General features: G+C 39.7%; 1 protein-coding gene across 1 annotated transcript in view; it reads right to left on the bottom strand.

Annotated features, from left to right (window-relative positions):
* Positions 1 to 591: 591 nt before the first annotated feature.
* Positions 592 to 23821, bottom strand: part of LOC100888520 — a 25940-nt gene continuing 2710 nt past the window's right edge. The window contains exons 2-12 of the mRNA XM_030992593.1: positions 21547 to 22334; positions 18953 to 19303; positions 17246 to 17426; positions 16452 to 16584; positions 15869 to 15938; positions 14888 to 15028; positions 14243 to 14313; positions 13334 to 13492; positions 10249 to 10403; positions 8455 to 8576; positions 592 to 7567 (exon numbers count right to left, since the gene is read on the bottom strand). Of these exons, the coding sequence (XP_030848453.1) occupies positions 5226 to 7567; positions 8455 to 8576; positions 10249 to 10403; positions 13334 to 13492; positions 14243 to 14313; positions 14888 to 15028; positions 15869 to 15938; positions 16452 to 16584; positions 17246 to 17426; positions 18953 to 19303; positions 21547 to 22312 (4491 nt within the window). The 5' untranslated portion in view covers positions 22313 to 22334 and the 3' untranslated portion in view covers positions 592 to 5225. The remainder of the gene's footprint in view (positions 7568 to 8454; positions 8577 to 10248; positions 10404 to 13333; positions 13493 to 14242; positions 14314 to 14887; positions 15029 to 15868; positions 15939 to 16451; positions 16585 to 17245; positions 17427 to 18952; positions 19304 to 21546; positions 22335 to 23821) is intronic.

Genomic DNA, 23821 nt, shown 5'->3' with positions numbered 1-23821 from the left:
GACTGGTTTTTGGTACTTTCCTTTATTTAGGCAACAATCCCAAATGTTAATGGGTCATGTGGTTGATCTTTTGAATGCTATGGCACATTATTCATGCTCAATGCCTTTACCAACATGGGAGCATACGACCTGGGTCATGTGGTTAATCTTTTGAATGCTATAGCACATTATTCAGACTCAATGCCTTTACCAACATGGTAGCCTTCGACCTCTGACCCTTGACATTAAGATTTAGCAACATAACCAAAGGAAACCTTACTCTCCCACTAATCGTAAATCAAGATTCACATGAACGCCCACACTAGGAAAGGCAGGAAAATGAACATAATGGAAAGTGGTAGGCCTAGGATGTGGTGGTGGTTTGGTGGGGATTTATTGAGGTCGTTCGGGGGTTGGGGAGGGGCGTTTCTGAGCAACCCCAGGGCTAGTGCCTCAGGAGACATTGACACTGTGTGGGCAATGTCAAGTTTGTTTACAGGTACTTTAAGCCAAAGCTATTGACTCACAGGTTTAAAGGTAACACTGATTCTAGTAATGAAACTATATTTCATTTAAACACAAACAGTATTCAAAAAATTATTTAAAAAAAAATTTAATTGATTATTTAGAAACTAAAATTCAAAATGATTATGGGGTTATGTCAGTCTAACACAAATGTTCATGTGTGGTGCAAGGTCTTTTTTTAAAAATTCAGTATCACTGGGGATGCTCTCAAATCAATTTGCATATTACACAGCCTTAGTTACTTTTTACGCATCGTTCCTGTGAGCTTTGTAACATTCATTGCAAATTTGGATGATTTATATTTAAAAAAAAAATTTTTTTTGCATCATGACATGTCCCAGAAATCTAAATCATCTTTAAAAGATAGCCTTATTATATGAAGTAGAAGGATTTCCTGAAGATGTATGCACTCAAGATCTTGACATGAGCCCAAGACGATCTATCCATTCATAAAGTGAAGCAGGAAATATCATTCCTACATAATCTTGAACTATGAGGGAGCTCTAGCACTGTTCAATCACTGGAAGATCAGATGCACTTGTTCATAGGACAAAAACATGGAGCACCAAAACAGTTTCCTCCTATAGTGATTGTATGTAGAAGTGAACTAATGGGAACTCCATGACCTGACCTGACCTGACCTGACCTGACCCTTGAGAGCTTATCAGTGCTGTGTCCAGGCTTTGGCCACAGGAGGGGCAAAGCATAATTGACTTGCTGTGCTCCATAAACTTTTAGTAAAGATGGCCCTGGAATGTGTTGCAGGAGGTGGGGGGAGGGGGCATCACCCAAAATGACTTATTTGAGGAAGAAATGGTGATTCTTGAAAATATGTCTACATGTGCAGTTTGTGCGTTGATTGACTTACAATGATTTCTAACCTGCTTACTACTAGCGTGTTTGCATTTCTTTTTCTTGGTTACAAATCTGTCTGGAGGGGCAAACTGCCCACTTGCCCCTCCTTCAAGTTCTGTAATAAATCATAGGAGAGAACTTCCACAAACACCCAATACAGTACGAGGCCCTGACAAAATCTGTTTGACCTTCAACACTGACAGCACAGAGAGGGATTACAGTAACAGCTTTATTCCATACTATACCCTCCATGTTAGTCAGTACGATTCCGCCTTACAGTCACTTATGGGTAGCTTCACAATACTGCCATCTTTTAAATTCAAGTAGCGAGCTTCCACCATCCAATGGTACGACACCACATGCTTTTAAAAGCCTAATCTGTTGGATATTCATTCTGATCAGAAAGGGATTACAGTAACAGCTTAATTCCATATGAGACCCTCCCTCCATGTAAGTCAGTACAATTCCTCCTTACAGCCACTAATAGACAGCTTTAAACCGATTGCCATCTTATAAATTAAAGTAGGGAGCTTCCACCATGACTGCAACAGCACTACAAATATCCTCGGCACACAAACCCTCACGAAAGATACCCAAGATGGCACATGGTGACTTACTGCAGAGGCTACATTACTCATTCCACATACTCTGGTGGAAGAGCAAGAGACCATAAGGTAACACTAGGAGAATCCTGAGAATCCTCTACAATTACAGATCACACATCCTAGGTCATCAGTGGGGTTTGGGTGGCAAAGAGAGCTGTGCTAGTTGAACATAGTGGAAGTAGTGGAGGAGCGGAGGGAGAGCAGAAGTACCCCTCTTGATGATATCCCTACAAAACTCTTGAACATCGATGAAAATGGGACGTATGGTGGAAGTTGTGGAGGAGAGGAGGGAGAGCAGAAGCACCCCTCTTGATAACATCTCAACAAACCTCTTGAACATCACTGAAAATGGGACGTATGGTGGAAGTTGGGGAGGAGCAGAGGGGTAGCAGAAGCAACCTTCTCGATAACATCCCAACAAACCTCTTGAACATCACTGAAAATGGGCCACAAGTTTCTGCAGACACGCTTCACCCTTGTTGACTGAAAGGCAATCAAAATCACCCTTCATGCATCACGAACAAGGAGGAATATCACCCCAGTGCACTAGGAGATGACCTCCTTTCTATGAATTAACCATCATGGCAAGAGCTTCATCACAGAGGTAATGCCACAGAAAGTATACTAGCCTAGCAAGACATGTTGATGGTGAGGTCAAAATGGGTTTGATCTTACAAAGAATTTGAGCTGCACTCCAAACAATTCTCAAATCTAAGTGAACACTTTTCAAATTATGCATCATCACCTCTACACAGACATTTTACCCTCCATCTACAGCCATGAAGTTCTCTATGTGAACAACATTCAACGATCATTAACCATTTGACATTACAGTACAATTAAAGTACCTGGTATAACCCACCAACTCTCGTCATTCCAAGCCATTAGTGCATACAAGGCCATCCTCCTCGTTAGCTGCACGAGCCATGGCAATCAACAACGTATCAATCATTCTTGCGGAGTGCTTGTATGCGATTCAAGGTATATGGGTCATCATCCGGGGATACCATCTAATTACTAGTATGGAAATATTGTGCTAATGATCATCACATTTATCATGGATGTCAATGAGAGGAAATCAAGGTCAGTCATGGAGTTTTCTCTTTCAAAAACAGCGGACAGACCACTCGGCATCTTTCGCCTCAAAACATCTTGTCTTGTAACCCATAGATTCAATCCTACCTAAGGAACCTGGGAATTTGCAATGGATCTATGCATGTTTGAAGAGAAAGGTAAACATCACACAGAGGATAGTCACCATGGAGGAAGTGTTCATGTTGTATGTATCTGTAATCAGGACTCTTTGTTAGGAATGGAAGATATATTCTCAATTTTAGAAAATCTTTGAAAATACATCGATCAAGTTATTGGAATTCTGTAATGGATCACTGGGTCGATGTGAAAAAGCATTACAGCTGTCATTGTAGTAATATATTATGAGAATTTTTCCCTGGAATGTGGATGAACAGAACTCAAATCAAACGAAAGATAAACTGCAAGACCTCAAAAACTTCTCACTCAGGCTACAGCAATGACCTGATACTGTCTTCAGACAGGAAACTTTCATCAATTTTCCTGTACCTCAACTAGGCACACAAACACCTTCATACAGTTTCCCCCGGCTTACCAGCTGACTACACCGAATCTTTTCCACTAATCAGGTAGCTAATCTAGCTATTTCCATTCTGACCACTCTTTGGAGAAACATCACACCCATAATCTCTGGATATCCAAACCACTTTTAAAGCAAACCTGAAATGGATATCACCTCTCTCCGATTCATTTCTCCTTCCTATAATCCCTTTGGTAGCAGCACAGTTCTTAGCACTGGCAACTGAAGCATTGATGACAATAGCGACCTAATTACCATTACCGAAAGCCTGGGAATTCAGGAAACAAAGATCTAACCCTGTACAGCAATTTATGGAACTTGGAAAGGAATTGAAAGTTGGATTGTTAACTTCCTTGATCATTCTTTATCAACCTTCAGTATCACTGATTCGGATAGCTGCATCTTGCGTCAACACGTCACTCATCTCTTCGTGAGACTGCCTTCTTTCAAAAATCTATTATCTTGAATACCTGAGATTTGTACTTTCTACACCAATAAGAACTTTCCAAATGGTTTGCAACATCACCCTTACAGAATTGAGTTTCAAGCTTTCTCTAGCACTAGTTGACAGCAGCTAATTATCCCTGCGTAATCAAATATCCCTGAACAGCATGAGGCATATTTCCGTCAGCACCAAGTTTATTTGTTCAACGATAAGCCCTAAATAGCAAGATAAATAAATCAAAACTTTCCCCAGTGAACTAAGGCCTTCACTTATTTCTCCTTGTTCAGCGAGGAAGGTCAAATCATAATCATGTGGATGATGAATGTAAATGCTCAAATTGGCAACTCCTATTATTGTCTGTGATGCCGAGGGTACACCAATATCCAATTGGGCTAGGAATTGACACCACAGATGGTGTAAGTAGCTTAAATTGGCAACCCCTATAGCTGTTTCAATGATGTCATCATGGGTACATCAACATCCAATTTGGTTAGGAAGGTCAAACTGCATGTGACCATGTGCTGACTATGAATATGAAAGTTCTATGCAGCTCACATTGGCATTTTTCACTACATGTATTTAATATGATGTGATAGAGTACATATTTGGCAATTTTTTTTTTTACAGCCTAACATATTCAAATTTCCTTTGCTAGGCAACTCCTATTACTACTACTACTACACCCTACAAAACTATAGCAAGTGCATCACACACACACAAAAAGAAGGGGAAAAAAAGGCAAATCATAGTTTGATGAAGAAATATGCAATTGTTACCCTTTTCGACATCAGGTTAGACTTGGCTGACATTAATTTTAACTTCTGGTCCACCAAATATTATACAGAGAGTTTTATATCATTCTTAAAATCATGTACCTAAATTTCATCTCTAATGATGAACTACTTACTGCATTCACTCAACGTAAACATTTTGATGATTTTTTTCTCTGAGTTTAAAGCATCCAATACACAATGACGCATTTAGCTCCTATGGTCACATATTGTCATCCACAAAGGCACACATTTTCTCCATGGAAACGACAGTTACAGATCATGCTCCATTCTCCTCACTATTTGAACACCTTTTCTGAAGAGCACATGATACTTACAAATAATAGAGGAACAGAATATTGGTATAGCAAGGAGGAGTCAGGCAGCTGCAAAAGAACACTAACTAAAAATGTTTTTGGAGAGTAACTGCAGAGTTAGTTCCTTGGTTGGTATTTCTGCTTGATAGGTGGTTGCCTGCTGCCTGGGGGATGGGCAGGAGGGAACGGAGGCATGGCTGTACAGGGATTGGTTACAAGGAGGCTTCCCCTCCCATGACCTCTTTGGCTGTTATCCCTCGGGGACCTTCCATGTAAGGCACTGGGGACATGCTTCTCCTTCTGCGTCTCAAACTGCGACCAGTTAGGCTGGCCATGCTGCTGCCGAAACCTCATCTGATTCTGATAAGCGTTCATTTCGTAACTTGAGATCTCCTCCTCATCCATGAAGCAATCTCGAATGGCACTGATTTCAAAGTGGTCAGGGGAGGCAGAGTTCTGGGGCGGAGTGTTCTCAGGTAGCAAGACAAAGTTTCCCACTTTCTGACCTTCTGGCGGAAAAGAATCTCCGTAGCCTCCTCCATCCCTGATGGCCGTGTATGCACCTCCGTATGAGGAGCTGTCGTAGCTGTTGCTAGGACCGATACCGTAGCTTCCAAGTTCTGACATGGCATTGTACGACACGCCCTCTGCTGCAGGAGAACCTTCTTTGTGCTTTGAAGGGAGAGTGTACGCATTTGGCCTCTGGTATCCACTTACAGAACTAGCACTCTCTTCAAATACATATTTGTCTTTTGGGGGAGCCTTTAAAGCATTTGCTTGAGCCGAAACCTGATTTGGCATCCTTGGTTGATTCGGGAACCCTCGAGGACCCATGTCTGGATGCTCTGCAGAACTGTGTTGCACTGCACCTGTCTGATGTCCAGGAAAGGATGTTGCATGGCCGTTCCAACTATCGGTTGGCTGAGGTTCTGCACCCCAGTTACCCACACCTGGACTTGGATTAGAAGATCCCCATCCATCCGTTCCTAACCTTTGCTGGGATGATTCTTGCGGTCCTTGGTTAGCATCTCCCCACCCTGAAGCTGAAGGCTCTTGAGAAGGTGTGTCACTCACTGCTTCCGGTGACTTTACGTTGCGACCATCAGCAGACCACTGATTAGGGTTCTGATTTTGCGAGGTAAAGGATGGAGGAGACGTGGTGGGTAATTGGTTGGAGTCTGGAAGTTTGTCAGGCCAGGCAGAACCTTGAGGAGACACACCCCACTGGCTAACACCATGCATTGCATCATCGCTGTTTTGGAAACTTTGCTTAGGTGCTGCTTCAGGTATTCTATTCTGGACAAATCTTCCACTCGCTGCAGATTGGGCGAAAGACGGCTGACCTGACATATCTTCTTGGGATGACTGTACCTCAGGGTTGCCTGGTGGAGCAGACAGCATCTCTTGCCTGTGTCCAGAAGGGTTCACGCCTTGAGCTGTTGAAAAAATGGGTGCTGTTACAGCCTGGGTAACCCCTACCCCTGATTGATGCCAGGGATCAGAACCCGATAACATCATTTGTCCCATTTGGTTGGCAAAATCTTCCTGCTGCTGATAGTTCATAGAGGTACTCATCTGCGGTGCTACAGACATTGGTAGGTTGCGAAGGAATTGAGAAGAACTTTGGACAGGGTGTCCTGGAGTGGTTCCGGCTGAGCTGTACTGCATCATTTGGACATTACCAGACTGCATCATCTGCTGTCCAGGCACACCTGACATTATATGAGGATTTGTTTGGCTATTAGATTGCATCATAGAGGACATACCGGAGGCTTGTGATGGAGGAATACTAGGTGCTTGAGGAACCATGTTCCCTAGAACTTGTTGAGAAGGCATACCTTGGGGGTCTGGAAATGCACCTTGCTGAAGCATCTGGATAGAAGCACCAAGACCATGTGAATGTCTCTGGCTCCCACCTTGGGGAATCTGAGCCTGAGGGATAGGAACAGGTCCCTGAGGTGTCTGCATCGATGCAGGTATACTCTGGTTCATATACCCTAGTTGCTGCTGCTGTTGTATCTGCTGCTGCAATTGATTCAGAAGAACCACTCCCGTACTCGTGGATGCAGCTGGAATCGAGCTTGGCATTGGAGGAGGACCCTGAGATGCAGCTGGCCACCGAGGTATATTATGTCCTGATTGACTCATGGTTGGAGGTGGAGCATTCATGTTCGGAGGTGGGGTACTCATGTTTACAGGACCGCCCTGCGGGAAGTTCATCGGATGTTGCCCAGGTTGGAACCTCCCTTGAACCTGTGACAACCCTGACGGCGGGGGAGACGTGAACTTTGACCCTGACAATGGTGGATGTTGCTGCTGTTTCCTTTGTTGATGCTGCTGTGGAGACTGTTTAACATCGTGTTGATTGTTTGGTTTCTGTGGGGTTATAGGTTGTGTCTTTGGTTGTTGAGGATTATAAGACATTGTTTTACCAGGAGAGGGCTCTGATGAACCAGAATCTGAAACAAGAAGACAAAACATAGCAATGTATTACACAGGCACTTTCACTCTGGACACGGCTAAATACTGCTCATATACAATTCCCAAAGTTATTTCCCTATTATTTGTAACATGAGAATGTGTAATTTAGAACCTTTGCACTACTCAAATTCTCTTTTAAAGTTATGCACTGATTAAGTCAAACTCTTCATTGGCCAATAACAAGGAATTTGATTCGCAAAAATCGAAGCTATAAAAAGATGAGCATTATATACAATTTGGAAAGACCTTTAAGGTGCCCTACAGGTGAGGCCATAGATTTGACAATAGGACTAGAAACATACTGTTAAAAACATTGATAGTTTTGTTTAGATTTGTATTTACATGCAAGAATAGAAGACCGCCTAACCATCTTGATCTTTAAAAAGCAATGACATTTTCAACAAACATATTATTGGATGTGATAACAAATCATAAGCAAGTCTTCCATAATTGCTATCCTGACACATGTATCACAATAGACCCCCTTCAAGATACTACACAAGATACCCCAAATATCCATAGATCTTTCAAACATGGAGAGTCCCCCTTTGTGCATTCTAAATATAGTCACTGTCAAAGTCATGGATGTGCTTTTGAATGAATACCTTTTGTTTGCCCTCTTGAGAAGGTTACTTCTGCCTGTGTTCCATAGATTGTACCATCAGTGCATAAACAAATAATGAGTGCATAACTTTCATGAACATGTATCCAGCATTAGCCTCAATTTTTTTTTAAATTTTGGTTTTTGCTGTACAGATGACCTTTTTCTGCTCATGCACATAGGTGGCATATTACAGAAACCATCTATTTAAAATAGCTTAAATCCATAGGAAAGTTCATACTGAAAACCCATTTCTATACTTACATATCTTGGTTTCTCTATTGTCTAGGCCCTGTTGATTCTTCTGAGCTTCAGCTGGTACCCTTGAAGTACAACTATGGCAGGCAAGCTTGAACAGTGTATCAAGCAGGAGAGTCTTGGCTTCACTGCAATAGTCAAGAAGAGAGGTTTCACATCAAGCCAAATCCATAAATCTATTTGTGTTTGAGCAACTATTAGTGAATATGGACTCAATGCAAGTAAAGTCACAATCGGATATTAAATGAAACTTGTTAACCCTTACTGTACTGGGCTATTTCGAGCACTCTCTGACTGGGGGGGGGGCCTGGGAGGCCCCCCCCCCCTATGATCTCTGCCGTCGAATGTCCGATGAACGCGAAAATTTGCATGTTTGTAGATATTTACGTAAGGAACAAGATGGTATAATTAGTTTTTTGCTAATATGCAAATTTTTGTCGTTATAGCCTAATTAATTATGCAAAATGCTAATTTTATGCATTTTACAGAAAACTCTACATATTTGTCCATAGACTTGTGAAGAATGATGAAAATGTATTGAATAAATGTTTCCTTCATCTCAAATTCATGAGGTTTCATTTTTTTTATGATATTTGAAAATGCATAGGTTAATTTGCATAAATTATGAATACGCATCCATGAATATCAAATCTGGAAATATATAGAGGGAACTAGAATCCTTACAAAAATTGTCAGACTCCACTTTTTGAATGTTGTTACTCATTATCCATATGAAACTTCTTTTCTTACACAAAAAAGTTATTTGAAGTAATTAATAATGATAATTTATGCAAATTTGATGCGATTTTCAACTATTTATTTTCTTATGTATTTTATTGTTTTTTATTTCTTATTATATCTATTGTTTTATTTATAATGTATTCTTTTGTTCTAAAATACATCAAGTTATTTTGAGAAACATAAAAAAGCAATTTGATATCATTTCATAGCTTCACATTTCTGCTTGTACATGAATACATGCAATTATACCACTTTTTTGATGACATGCGCATACTATTGTTATGTAACACCTTACAGGTATATCCGATTTCGACGAAAATGGTATCAAAATGTGCGTAAGACTTGAGGGAAAAAAGTCATGAAACGACAATTCAAAATTCCGAGCGGATGCGGCGCAATCTCCGAAAATGTCGAGGGGGGGGGGGGCCTCCCAGGCCCCCCCCCCCCCCAGTACAGTAAGGGTTTAGTTCATAATCCGGCTCATTTTTACTTCAACGAGTGCAAGAGCTTCAAAACATGAATCATTTGTTTTATAAACAGGTCTACAATATACATATATAGATTCGATAAATAAACAAAATAAATGGTTCAAAATTCCAAGAATTGCAGTCATGGGAGACATCATTTGCATTAAAGGACACAGTATATAAGCGCAGCCAAACAGCATAATGCACGTCTCAGTGCTCGAATCGATGTCCTTGCTATTTGAAACTGCATGCATTTCATTGCTCCTTCTATTTTGTACACGCCGGAGATATGCATAAGGGCATCTCAGCCATAGAATATTACTTTTAGCCGTTGGTTATCACTTTTTAGATGGGAACTTTTATGTAAGGTAGGCATGGTAGTCAATTTTACAATCAAGTTTACTATCAATCAATCAATTGTGCAATCAATCAATCATTTTTACTATCAATCAATCAATCAATCGTGCAATCAATCAATTGTACAATCAATCAATTGAACAATGAATCAATCGTGCTATCAATGAATCAATTGTACAATCAATCAATTGTAGGAATGATTGCTAAGCTTTGTATTACAGGGCCCTTGACTTACATTGGTCTTGTAGTGCTGAGAATCTCTTCTTTCAGCAACGTTACGACCTGTTTCTTGAGATGCTCATCATTATCCCTCAGGTTCAGGACCAAAAACTCCTCTAAGCACTGAGCGTATACCTCCAGAAGAAGTTTGCTATCTTCACTGATGGCCGCCTGTAATTGAACAAACATGGAAAAATGCTTTCAAACATTATTAAAGATGAAGTTGAGTTCTGGTCATGCGATTGCATTGTGAAAGAAACGGTGTGGAACCGACCAGAAAAGGTTGATTATCTAGCATATAAGAATTTGTGTGTATTGCAAGGTTCTGGAATCATCAAAATGATAAGAAATTTGGCCAAGTCTTGGTAAAGTTACAAACACTTGCACAGAAAGATGTATATGGGACTACATGAACACGTGGCGTAAAAAACCGGCCCCCGATTTTTACGATGTTACATGCATATTTAGAATATGAAGGCATTTGAAGAGCCATGCTTTTCAGGGAACATGTCTTCACTGATGTTCTTCCACACTTGCATAATAAGAATGAGTAATGCTCACAATTATTTTTCACCTCTTCCCAGAACTCAACCTTCTCTTTAAAAGTGACTCGATAACATTGTTGAGCAATGATGAAAAAACTGCGTAGGTTTTGTATGAAATGTTACCTATTATATTCCTTCTACTGTACTGATCTTCTAACATGCAAAACATACTGAAAAAATTCTCAAACCACAAAGATATTTATGATTTTCTTTGAAGGCGTCACTGTGTGACTACCTCTAAAATTAAATTTTCCCAACCATTTTTGAGTTTTACCGACCATTTTTCAAAGAAAATAAGACATGAGACAGGCTTTAAAAAATGTTTTAACACTTAAATGTCTGGAATGGTATATAGAGCCAATTCATTGCTTTGTGATGATTGACATTCACCTAAAATGTAATTAAATTGTGATAATATCGTTTGGAGAATTCAGGGATCGATCAGATAATTTTTTCCCAATTTTTATCATTAATAATGGTCTGTTTTCACTCAAACTTTCAGATTATCTTTAATTGTACATCTAACATTGAAGTCACTTTGTTAGCACCATTTTCTCTCATCTGAACAATGTTACCAAGTCCCTTTAAGAGTGGAGGTGTCGGTGGTCTGGTGGCTATGTCTCCAATCTGTGGATCACATAGTTTTGGGTCCATGTCCTTTGGCAAGACATTAGGTGAGGTAAATGGGTACCTGGCAGAAATGAATTCCTTGTAATGCTAGAGCGACATGAGCGCTATACAAGAACCCACCATATCTATTATTATTAAACTTTTTAGCCCATCTATTCTTTTCAATACTTTGTAATCTTTGAGAAACCCCTACATTTGCTATAGGCTTTATTTCATCAAAGAAATAAGAACAGGGTTTGGGTTATCAAGACTGCACTTAAGACCTACCTTTTTAAGAATAAATTATTATCATGCTTTGCTATCTATAATTTCAATTGAAATTGTATATGCCTACAACTTGTAATATATGAATAAAATCTTGAACCATAATTGTTGTATCATTATTTAAGAATGAATTATAATGTTTATCTATCTAGTTACTGTTAAATTATTTTAGTTAAGATTTTGTCAGAATTTTTGTTTTAGGATAGTTCAATAATAGATGCATGTAATTAATTAAGCTTGTAATACAATGTAAAGCGCATAGAGACATACCTTGTATAATGCGCTATAGAAATATAATTTATTATTATATATTATCATAGGTTAGGTTTAGGGTTAGGGTTAGGCATAGTGTTTGGTTCAAGATTGAATTGTGCCCTTGAAAGGTTTAGGAAAGAGACCACAGAGACTGTCACTGGAGCATGCACTGAAGTACAAAAGAGGTGTCTACCCGACATCATTATAATAATAATAACTAGATGGAACTTCGACTGCGCGCAGTCGAAAATGATGCCTCCGTCATAGAGCAATTTTACAAACCAAAACAGAAGAAATTTTTCAAATTCAAGTTCAATTGTAATCCATTAAGAGGTTCTCAGAATATCGTGATTACAAGCAATTTCTCATATACATATATGACCCTTTGATCTTTGACCTGATGACCCTAAAATCTACTCAGTTCATTGGCTCTGCAAGATGTCCTGAGTTAAATAGTAATCCATCTGTCAGTTCTAATGAGAATGCGTTCACAAGTTATTTTTGGATACATAATGAGCCCATGACCTTTGACCTCATGACCCATGAATCTACTCAGTTCATTGGCTCTGCAAGATACATACATGATCGAAATTTGGCAGGAATCCATCAATCTGTTCTAATGAGAATGCGATCACAAGCTATTTTTGCATACATAATGAGCCCTGTGACCTTTGACCTTTGACCTCGTGACCCCAAAATCTATTCAGTTCATCGGCTCTGCAAGATACATACATGACCAAAGTTTGGCAGGAATCCATCGATCGGTTCTTGAGATAATGCGATCACGAGCTCTTTTTGCATACCTAATGAGCCCTGTGACCTGTGACCTTTGACCTTGTGACCCCAAAATCTAATCAGTTCATTGGCTCTGCAAGATACATACAAGACCAAAGTTTGGCAGGAATCCATCAATCGGTTCTTCAGATAACGCGATCACGAGCTGTTTTTGCATACATAATGAGCCCTGTGACCTTTGACCTCGTGACCCCAAAATCTAATCAGTTCATCGGCTCTGCAAGTAACATACATGACCAAAGTTTGGCAGGAATCCATCAATTGGTTCTTCAGATAACGCGATCACGAGAACGGGACGTACGGACGGACGTACGGACGGACGGACAACCCGAAAACATAATGCCTCCGGCTACTTCGTAACGGAGGCATAAAAACGTTACTTATAAAGCGCTTACGACTGAAGTCTCTAGGCGCTATAACAAACAAAATAGACTGATAAACAATTACATATTAAACAAAACAAGTGCAAATAAACCTACAAATTAAAATACATATGGAATACACATCAAAGTGAACAGAGTTAATTAATCAGCGAAAGAAATTTTGAATTAATGTGCCTTAACTGTGTCATAACTAGTATAAGACTAGTTAAAAAAATGTTTATTTTCGTACCACATTTGGGGCCTTGATCCAATCTTTGAGGGTGAGGGCTACTACAGACTGGACAGAGGCTTTGAACTCTGTGCTTGACGCCCTGGAGAGGTTGTAGAGCTCCCCTAAGAAATGACCTGCAGACCTAGCTTGATTTCTCCTAAACTCACTGCTACTTCCCTACAATGGTTCAAGAAAATAAGATATACGGATATCAAATACTTGCAGTGACATGCATACAAAAACAAATATAAAATATCTCAATGGAATGTAATATTGTAAAAGAAACATAACGTCAATCTGTAAATACATGAATTCAATTTAATTCCATTAAATTTTTATTAAATTTCAATAAAATATACAAAACAGAATATATTCATGACAGAATAACGGTATAAATCCATCAAGAGTACAAAATAAGGTAAAATGATGAAACAATAAAGCAATACAACAGATAACAATACAAGATAGAGCATTATTTGACCTAATTTCAGTGTAAATACTGTTATTATCGTCCAAACTGTCTCCATACAATATGGTGTTCACAATTTAAAAGGACAATGTTTTAATTATACATTTTTCACCTAAAAAAAAACGGGTCAAATGCACATGTTGTCCCACGTATGGCCTGCAATTTACAACTTACAAGAAGAATGAATACTATCTATTGACAGTTAGACAAGATAGAGAAAATAAGCCCAAAAGGCTGACCATCCCCCCAAACATGCCTCCATGCAAAAGAAGAAGAAAAAAAAAATAAGGAAAAGATAAACAGGAAAGGGAAAAATAAAGAAACCAGGCACTTAGTAAATTATGTAGTTGTATTGAATTCGAATTGTGAACTGGCAGCAAGGCACTAAAATAAGAATAAAATGCAATGTAAAAACATGCTTTCCAATCTAATCTGACATACAAGTCCCTTACACTTACCTGAATATACTCTCCTTGCTCATGCAGTATGGCATTCTTCAGATCTTCCTTGAATCCTTGTGGATGCATATCTACAAAGAAGGGATATCACATCGTTACCTTTTTATACCTTTATCACTGAAGAACTAAAGACAAATTTGAGCAATAGTCACACGAATTCTTCCAAACTGACATAATGACAAAAGTCACAATTTTTTTCTTCACATTAACCAGAATTCAACCTTGTCTCTTACAGCAGACAATGATCTTTTCAACCATTGGGACAAGCATTCCATTTTCTGTAGTGTGGCTCAGTAATTTTATATTCCCCCCCCCCCCCCCCCCCCCCCCCCCCCCCCCCCCCCCCCCCCCCCCCCGCCCCAATAATATATACCAGATGCATGAAAAGAAAAGGCACAAAGTTCTGCCCATATTCTGTCCACTTTTGTTGCATGACCACATTGTATTTGACCCCAGGAATTTCAAATACAAAAATTAGCTTTTGAAATCCTTACATTTACAAAACGTTGAGAAGTTTAAAATCTTTGTTTTTCAATCAAATTTTGCCATTTTCCCCCAACTTTTCAAAAAAATTGCTACATGCCCCCGTCTTTCAGGTTTTCTCTATCTTAGTATATCTCCCATTATTAATGTAATATTTCTTACCTTGCAATGAATTGATGATTGTAGCAACCCTCTTCTGAAGTGATTCCTCATTGTCTACGTTCAAAATGGCATGTTCTATTAGCTTCTCCAAGACAACATACTGTTCCTTGGGCCACGGAAAGTTGGCCAGTTTGGACGGATCTGAAGCAAAACAGCAAAATGAAACTCTTGTCAACTGGGCTCCCTGGATTCCTGGTATATTTATCTTAAATTACCATGTTACCATTGACGTTCTGATATTTATTTATCTTATTTTATGTATTGTGTTACTTTTGATTTTTAAAAGACACTCACATTATTTGTAAACAATGTGATTCTGTATTGATTCAATTAAAACACACAACTACAAAAAAAGGGGGAAAACCCCTCTTTTCAACTGCATTTTTAAGTAACAAGCCCTCTCACCCACCACTTTTAATCACAACAGCATCCCAAATTTTCAAATTCGGTTTAGTCGTTTTCATTCTTAATTATTTCTGTGCCACACACATAAAACAACTTTTTTTTTGACTTCATTTTAGATTTAGCTAAACCATTTCCCATTCAAGCCTAATCAAATCAAATTTTAATAATGATAATAGTGGGTTCTTGCATAGTGCCCAAGTCTATCAAACTTGAAGCTCCTGGTGCTTCACAATTTTTTCCTGGCTTTAGTATGGCTGCCATTATCGTATTTCAAGGAATTAATTCCAGCCAGGTATCCATTTACCTCACCTTGTGGGGGGGGGGGGGGGGGGAGAGAAAATGTAGATTAATGTCTTGCCAAAGGACACTGATAACTGCCAAGGTGGGACTCAACCGCGAACCATACGATTCACTAGACCACGATACCTCCATATCTCATACTATTATTAAGTTAATGAGGCTGAAAATGGATAAGTACAATTAAACTTTAGCACTGCGCTTTGCATCCATAATACAAATTGTGGCAGCGAACATCTAACAAATGTGCCAACAAGCACAAATTACAAAAGAACTCACTATATTTAATGATGGTAAGCAGTTCCTTTATAACCTCCTCATCAGAACTTGTCTTCATCGATTTCAGAATCTGGAATTGAAAAATGAAAAAACATTGCATTAATATTCAAGTATATATGTCAGTGATCAGCCACCACTCTAATGCTAAGTTGACATTATGTTCCTGGCGGCTACGGATTGCCTGAAACGTTCTGCTGCGTATTTCACGTTTTGTTGCATTAAACCTGTTTTACAACTGCCTTTTAGGTTTCTCATCCGCGAAATTCCCGGTTAGCATCATTTCAGGTCATCTGCTTCCCAGCTGTGCTACGGGTTCTTGCATTTAGTCCTCTGTCTGCGCAGTGGAACTTAGGTATTGGATGATGCACTGTTGGCAATTTGACCATGAGATGGCGCTGTGCAATAAACAGAATGCTAAAGCACATCATTCATCAGTTCAGTATTGCCTTAATGACCTCCTACAAAAAGTTCCAATGTACAATATCATATTTCACCTGTATCAGCATTCCATCTCACACAATATCTGATCATTGCAATGTCGCAAAAGAAGGGGCCTGACAAACCCCAGGAGCAGAATTCCTACCTTTTTTATTTTCCTCTCCACACTGAACTTTTGCCACTGGTACTCTTTCTCCAGCTCATCTTTGGTTAGGTTAGAAAAGCCTGACTTTGTTCCACCTTGTGGGCTGGGTTTCTTTCCTGTAGTATTAGGTTGTCTGTAATCATAAAGACAAGTCATAAATAGGAAAATAATGAAGAAAGTTATATTCATTCTAACACTGTACTAATTTTGTTAAGTGATGTGAAAGCTATTTTAACCACAGTCTCAGAATATGACTGAAAATATACTTTTTCAAAAGATAGGATAGAATTAACGTTTACATGTACTGCAATGAGAAGGGGGAGGGGGGGGGGGAGCTTTGAGACTCCCTATTACAGAACATTTTGTGAAGAAGTCATAACTGCTACTAAACGGTTAAATGAAAGCAGGTTTGTGAAAGTCATACCTTAAGTTAAAAATTATGAAGACCTTTTGTGACTTGTAGAATTTTTGTTTTGTACTCAGAATTCATGTACCTGGAAAGTTGGATATACATTTAAGTGTACAAATATAGTTCCCAGTGTCAATATATCTGTCGCCTATACATATAAATGATGTATCAAGTTACACTTTTCTTTTTGTTCTTCATTACTAAACGATTAATTATTAAATGAGCGTTTTAACATTCATAATTACATAAATTTGTACACAACAGAGAGGTCGTCACTTGGCACTCCATAAAAATATGAACTTAGTTAAAAATGTTTCATATTTTTACATTCTAGATCAAAAGAGATTTGAAGCTTATTGTTTTCTATCCAAAATGTGTGACCTACCTGTTCTGCACGTTTGGCATGCCTTGTTGTGGCATCCTCATATTAGGATCGGTCTTCTGTCTCCAGTTGTTATCTCTACCAGAGTTCTGCCATTGTTGGCCTGGCTGCTGTTGCTGCTGCTGCTGTTGTTGTCTCTGAGGATACTGTTGTTTCTTTGGTTGTTGCTTGGGGTTTTGATCATCTGAAAGTGTCATGGCAGAAACAGATAATGGAAAGTACAGACCTCTTTTAGAAAAACACATTAACAGCAATGAAATATACAGTGTGTCCCAGAAAAAAAGAAACCAAGAATTATCAATCTTTTATCATAACTTAGTCACATTTATAATCAATACATGACACATATTTGGAAAGCTTAGATCCTCCTCTTTCATTTGATGCAACTCATATAATGCATATTTCATGCATGAGTGATTAAAATGATCTGAATCTGATCGGTATCTTAATTTCAAAGAGAAACGCACAATTTCAGAAAGTTGAGTTTCTGCCCTTTTATATGACACCTCAATCAGGAAAAATGAGCAAGGAATGACAAAGTTCTGTTTGTTTAAAGTAGTGCTTGCATTTCCGTAATTTTATCAAACCAATTTGTTTTCACTGGCTGCTTGCCGTAGCAACATGCAGAATTGACAAAAGACTCAACTCGTTTCGTTGACAATCAGCTATGCATGAAGTCTTTGGTCTATGAAAGACTTCATGTGCTCTACGACCTACCCATCACACCTCACATTGTTCCTTTTTTTGGACACAGTTGAATTGATATTTGCATGTGCAGTTGCCGTTTGTATGCTCAATCCCTTGTTTGTTCATGTTTCTACTGCTCATGTGGGAGATTATTCATGTGGAGTTGGCCCAGTAACAATACTGAATATCATTATGATTATAATGATGATGATTATGATAATGATAAAGATGATGATGATAACGATGATGAGGATGATGATAATGTTAACGATAGTGGCGATGTTGATGAGGAGGAGGAGGAGGAGGAGGAGGAGAATGATGATGATTATCATTACATAGCACAGCAGGATTCTTTCCCTTTCTTACCTGATGAGGCTGTCTTTCCTCGCCCCTGATCTGTGGACCCTTTCTGATCAGGTGGCTGGATAATTCCTAACTGCTCAGTCAGAATCTGCAGCAGCTCTTCTTCTGTCCTTAGCACAAATTTTGGCGGGAGCAGCCGAAAGTCCTCTGTGACCATAAATGTTTGTATGCTTAATCCCTTGTTTTTTCAATTTTTCTACTGCTCTTTCACGTCTTGAGCATATTATTCATGTGGAGTTGGCCCAGTAAAAATACTGAATATCATTATGATTATGATGATGATGATGATTATGATAATAATGATCAAGATGATGATAATGTTGAAGATGATGATGATGATGATGATGAGGAGGAGGAGGAGGAGGAGGAGGAGGAGGAGGAGGAGAAGGAGGAGAAGGAAGAGGAAGAGGAGGAGGAAGAGGAGGAAGAGGAGGAAGAGGAGGAAGAGGAGGAGGAGGAGGGGGGAGGAGGAGGAGGGGGGAGGAGGAGGAGGGGGGGGAGGAGGAGGAGGGGGGGGAGGAGGAGGAGGGGGGGGGGGGGGGAGGAGGAGGGGGGGGGGGGGGGAGGAGGAGGGGGGGGGGGGGGGGAGGAGGAGGAGGAGGGGGGGGGAGGAGGAGGATTATAATAAGGTAGTATAGCAAGCTTCTTTCCCTTTCTTACCTGATGAGGCTGTCTTTCCTCGCCCCTGATCCGTGGACCCTTTCTCATCGGGTGGCTGGATGATCCCAACCTGCTCAGTCAGCATCTGCAGCAGCTCCTCTTTTGTCTTTGGCACAACTTTTGGCGGGGGTAGCCGAAAGTCCATTGGGGGTGGCGGGATGGAGATGGGGAGGGCCTTGGGAAACATGGAAGGAGGACCCCTAGGCAGAAGAGGGGCATTTGGAGCTGGCCCCAGGATACCAGCGCCGGGTACCTTCATCGGAGAAGGGAGAAGGGGGATGTCTGGGCTAATGGTAGTCGGACTCATCGTCGTGGGAGATCCTGAGTTTAAGTTTGCTGCAATCTGGATTTCTAGCAGAAGATAATGGTAAAAAGAAAAATTATATTTTCTTTTAGATTTACTCTAAAAAAAATTGAGTCATATTTTTGGAGAAAACTTTCTTTGGGTCAAGAAATATGTTTACTAAATATTTGGAACATATATGGATAGAACACAGTAGGCCCGAGTCATGTCGGGACTTTTATAAACCGGGTCCCGACGGCCTCGCACCGATCGGGACCCGGTGTCCCGAAATTAGCTCGCAGGGTTTGTCACTTGCCTCTATGAAAAGGGCATATCATCAGTATGTCCCTTAAAAGTGACCTTTTTATCAATCAAATAAATCAACACATGCATACCTCGGCTCAGATCGGTATATTCTCCCATTTTACATTATTTTCATCCATGTTTTGCGATGTTTAGTGCCATCATCATGCCTTTAAAAGTTGTAAAAACTGGGGCAAAAATAGAAAGACAACATTCAGGCCGCCATTTTGATTCATGAAGGTTGAATAAATTGGGTAAAAAAATATGAATATTAGAATTATAAAACAGCTTTCTAAAAAATTCTTCTTTACAACATACCGATCGATTAATTTTTTAAAAACAAATTAAATATTTATATCTTATTTGAAACACTGCATGCTTTTTTTTTAAAGTGAAAAATTACTTGGTAATCACAACAAGTTTCAATACTGATAGCTGTTGCAAGGCAAGTTCAGACTAGTCACAGAAAAAATGCGCAGTGCACCTCGTTAACTGTAATGCGTGCCAAAACGAACTCAAACAGAAATACGCGATAGTAACAAGAAATCATTGAAAACTATGAGAGCACGATTGGAAAGACAACTACTGCTCAAAATTACCATAATCGGATACATAACTTGGACAAAGAATTCAACAGTCGTCCAAGAAATGCCACAGAAATTGTGATAATCGAGGAGTAACTGGTACATTTTTATCGAAAGGGGCCTGTTGCAGATATTGTTATACTGCTTTTACTGTAGAAGGCGGTATATTGTTTCTAGCCACGTGCTCAATTTAAACACGTAATTCTGCACGGACATCGTAGCAGGCCCATTCCGATAATAATTGTACACTATAGTAACTCCTTAAATATTGCTATTTCTGTGGCTTTTCTTGGACAACTATTGTATTCTTCCTCCAAGTTATGTATCTGCTTGCGGTAGATTTGAGTAGTTGTCTTTCCAATTGTGCTCTCGTAGTTTTTAGTGATTTTTTTCTTGTTACGATTACGTACATCTGTTGGGTTCGTTTTGGCACCATTACAGCTAATGAAGTGCACAGCGCATCCTTTCTGTTTTAAGGTGGATTAATGTTAGTGGTGTGCAAAACTGCAATTTCTTAGGTATTTTTTTCTTTTTTCGGAGCGTCGGTTTCCAAAAAAAGAAACCGGGACCCGACGGCGACGGTCGGGATCCGGTGTGACGGACCGTAACGACTCAGGCCTAGAACACAGTTTAAAATCAATTGTTGCGAAACAGGAATTTTTAAAGGCAGGAAAAGCCCACGAAAGGGGGGTTCAGAAATGTTGGCAGTCCTGAGATAGGGGGGGGGGGGGGTGCTTTTAAAGGGAGTGAGCGAGCATACACGTACCCTAAATAACACTGAGTGACTGGCTTACAGTTACTGATAATGTATAACTCCCTTCTTTTCTTTTCTTTTCTTTTCCAAAGTTAAGTGCCATATATAAATGCAGAGCTTGTGCTGTAAACAATTTAGAAAGAATATCTACAGAAGATTTGCAACTTGCAATGTCAATGAAGACACGGATAACACTACATACTATAAACGCATAGTCATAATCCCCATCCTTTTCAAAGTGCCCTTGATTCAAACTCTGAACTATGTGAAAACAACCCAGACAGCAACGTGCTATATACATGTGTATGTCACATCTGTCACTTTGTATGCATCTTATGTGAGGGTTCTTGCGACATATCCTACACCCGTACATGACAATGGGGATTCCCCAGCTTAAAATCAGTATTGAAGACAATGCTACTGCAGGAAGTTTGACTGCTATACATGCACATGCATGAACAAGTTGACATTTTCCATCTACAGTGTATAAGTAACTCTGCTAATACATGTCCGTGGTTAATTTGTTTTATATGTAAAGCACTAGATGTATGGTTGAAAGTTGATGAAAACCCTGACTTGCAAATTAAACCAAAAAAAATCTTTAACAAACAAATCTTGAATCATATGAAAAACATTTTCGAAAATAACAAACTGCACAATGATAACTTACTTGGTTTCTCAGGCACCTCAGCACTAGCTTTCGTCTCAGTAGATTCACTTTCAATTGTGGCTGACTCGTTCTCATTGTCTTTTGCATCTTCATCAGACTTTGGCTCAGCTGCCTCTCCTTCAATACTTGTGACCGGAGCTGGATCATCTGGTGACTCGTCTGTTCCGTCAATGTTACTTTCATTGTCACCCTCTGCCTTCTCCTCAGTAGCATCAGCATCTGCAATCATAGATTCATTTGTTTCCAGGAGAGGCACTACAGCAGAAGGGACATTCTCATCACATTCTGGAGCTTTGTCCTGATTTGGCGAAGCAGAAGGTTCACTCTCGCAGATATCATTGTCCACACTGGTACTGGTGTGGTCTTCCAATGGGGGTGCTTGAGCATCTTCTGGTTTGTCTACTACATGTGCTTCTGGTTTGTCTGCTACTTCAGGTTCTCTGGATTCAACAGCATCATCTATCATATTTGAGTTCTGGTCTGGAGGAGGTTCACATTCTGAACTTTGCGGAAGCTCTTTAGTTGCTTCCTCTGTAACCCCATCTCCTGCACAGCTGTCTTCCGTAGATTCCTCAGGCAAAGCAAAATGTTCAGAACTGTCCTTATCCTCCCCAGTAGCATCATCATCTTCTTCATACGAGACAAGTTTTGGTGGACCTGGGGACAACAGGTCCTTGTTTGTAGGTGATGAAGCTCTCCCGACTTCAGGATCAGTAGAGTTGGGCTGCATAAACAGCCCCCTACCGACTCCCGTGAATTTACTCATTTTGTCCAAGTTGAGCACCTATCTAGATGAGATGCAAGAAACATGAATTTAAATGATAGGTAAATATGTTTCATTTCCTTCATGTAAGATTTCAACTTTTTTAATATTAGCCTAGAAATGACCACCAAACTGAAAAAAAATTGAGATTTTTTCCAGCAAATCTACCAAGAATCTGGGGTGTAAAATACCCACGCCTACTTACAAATATGATTTTCTGAAAATTAAGTCTTTATCCTACGCATTGCAGCGCCAATTTTCATCACTGCTTCAAAAACAATTTTTTTGGGGGCAAAGAAATTGATACGAGGTCTGCGAGTGCTTCCCGTTCCTTGCGTGTTAAAAGTTAGGTCATACATAGATTGCATTGACTCGCGCATGAACAAATGGATTGAAAAAACAAAATGTCAAATGAAGAAATAAACAAGCATTTGTATAGTTATTAGAGATCTACCGATGTTTGTTTGTTAGTTTAATTTATTATATACATGTAGTCTTAATTAGAATTTAGAATCGTCTTATTGAAAAGTTAAGAACACCTACTGTACATGTACGATGTTCTCTGTCGTACATGTAGTTACTTTCATTTTGCCAGCACCCGGTCTAGCGTTGTTTTGGCAAAAAGCTAGCCTGGTACCTTCCCACCGTGAACTTTTTGAGTCCCATAAAATTTGTGATGGGCACATTAGCCTCGTTGGCAAACTGCCAGCCCGCTACTAGCTTCCCACCACGGACTATTCGTGTTCCGGGGACAGTGCGTTTGCGAGGTACGGTTTTGGTTTTGGTTATGCACGTAATGCACCTGTGTGCGTCATTTATCAGCTGTCGAATGAAAAATAAGAGTAAGGACATTTTTACATGTACGACTTTTAGTAGGGTGTCTGAACGATTTTTCAATTTTCAATTTGGGATCGTTTTTCACCATTTTTGTTTGATATTTGAATTAAAAATGTAGTCAGAATAATACATTTCAAATTTCAAGTCTCACCGATGTTTCTATCAAAAGATACAGCCCCTTCAAAACGCTGCAATATTCATAGGATTTTGCTCAGAATCCACAAAAAAGAGTTATGTTGTTTTTCTAAATTTAGCCAAACAGCTGTATCGCCCGATATGCAAGCGTATGCATAGCGTACGCATGTCATGCACAACTTGCAGCTTGAGCCACGTTGTCTCCGCGATATTGCCATTGACTATAACGTGTATTCACTTCCGGGGTTTATGGTGCGACGGCTATCCATACTTTCCTTCACTATACGCGCAGATGTTACGCAATGTAACCATGGTTTGGACTGAGCGGAGCTCACGCCTCTCTAATAAGCTGATTCCAAAAATGTGGGAAGGGTATTTTCAAACTGTTAGGCCAAATGATCCCTTGGGGCTAGCGAAAAAAAAAGCACCTGGATATCATCCTTACGTCTAGCCCTACTTAAGCCGCGGGGGCGCGGCTCAGGAAAGTGGCAAATTTTGGAGCTAGGATGCAAACAACATTTCAATCGCTGTTTTGACCAA

Source organism: Strongylocentrotus purpuratus, unplaced genomic scaffold (genome assembly GCF_000002235.5).
Source record: "Strongylocentrotus purpuratus isolate Spur 01 unplaced genomic scaffold, Spur_5.0 spur5_contig_847, whole genome shotgun sequence".
Taxonomy (NCBI): Eukaryota; Metazoa; Echinodermata; class Echinoidea; order Camarodonta; family Strongylocentrotidae; genus Strongylocentrotus; species Strongylocentrotus purpuratus.
The sequence above is the reverse complement of the archived record's forward strand: the minus strand, read 5'-3'. Positions and strand labels throughout refer to the sequence as shown.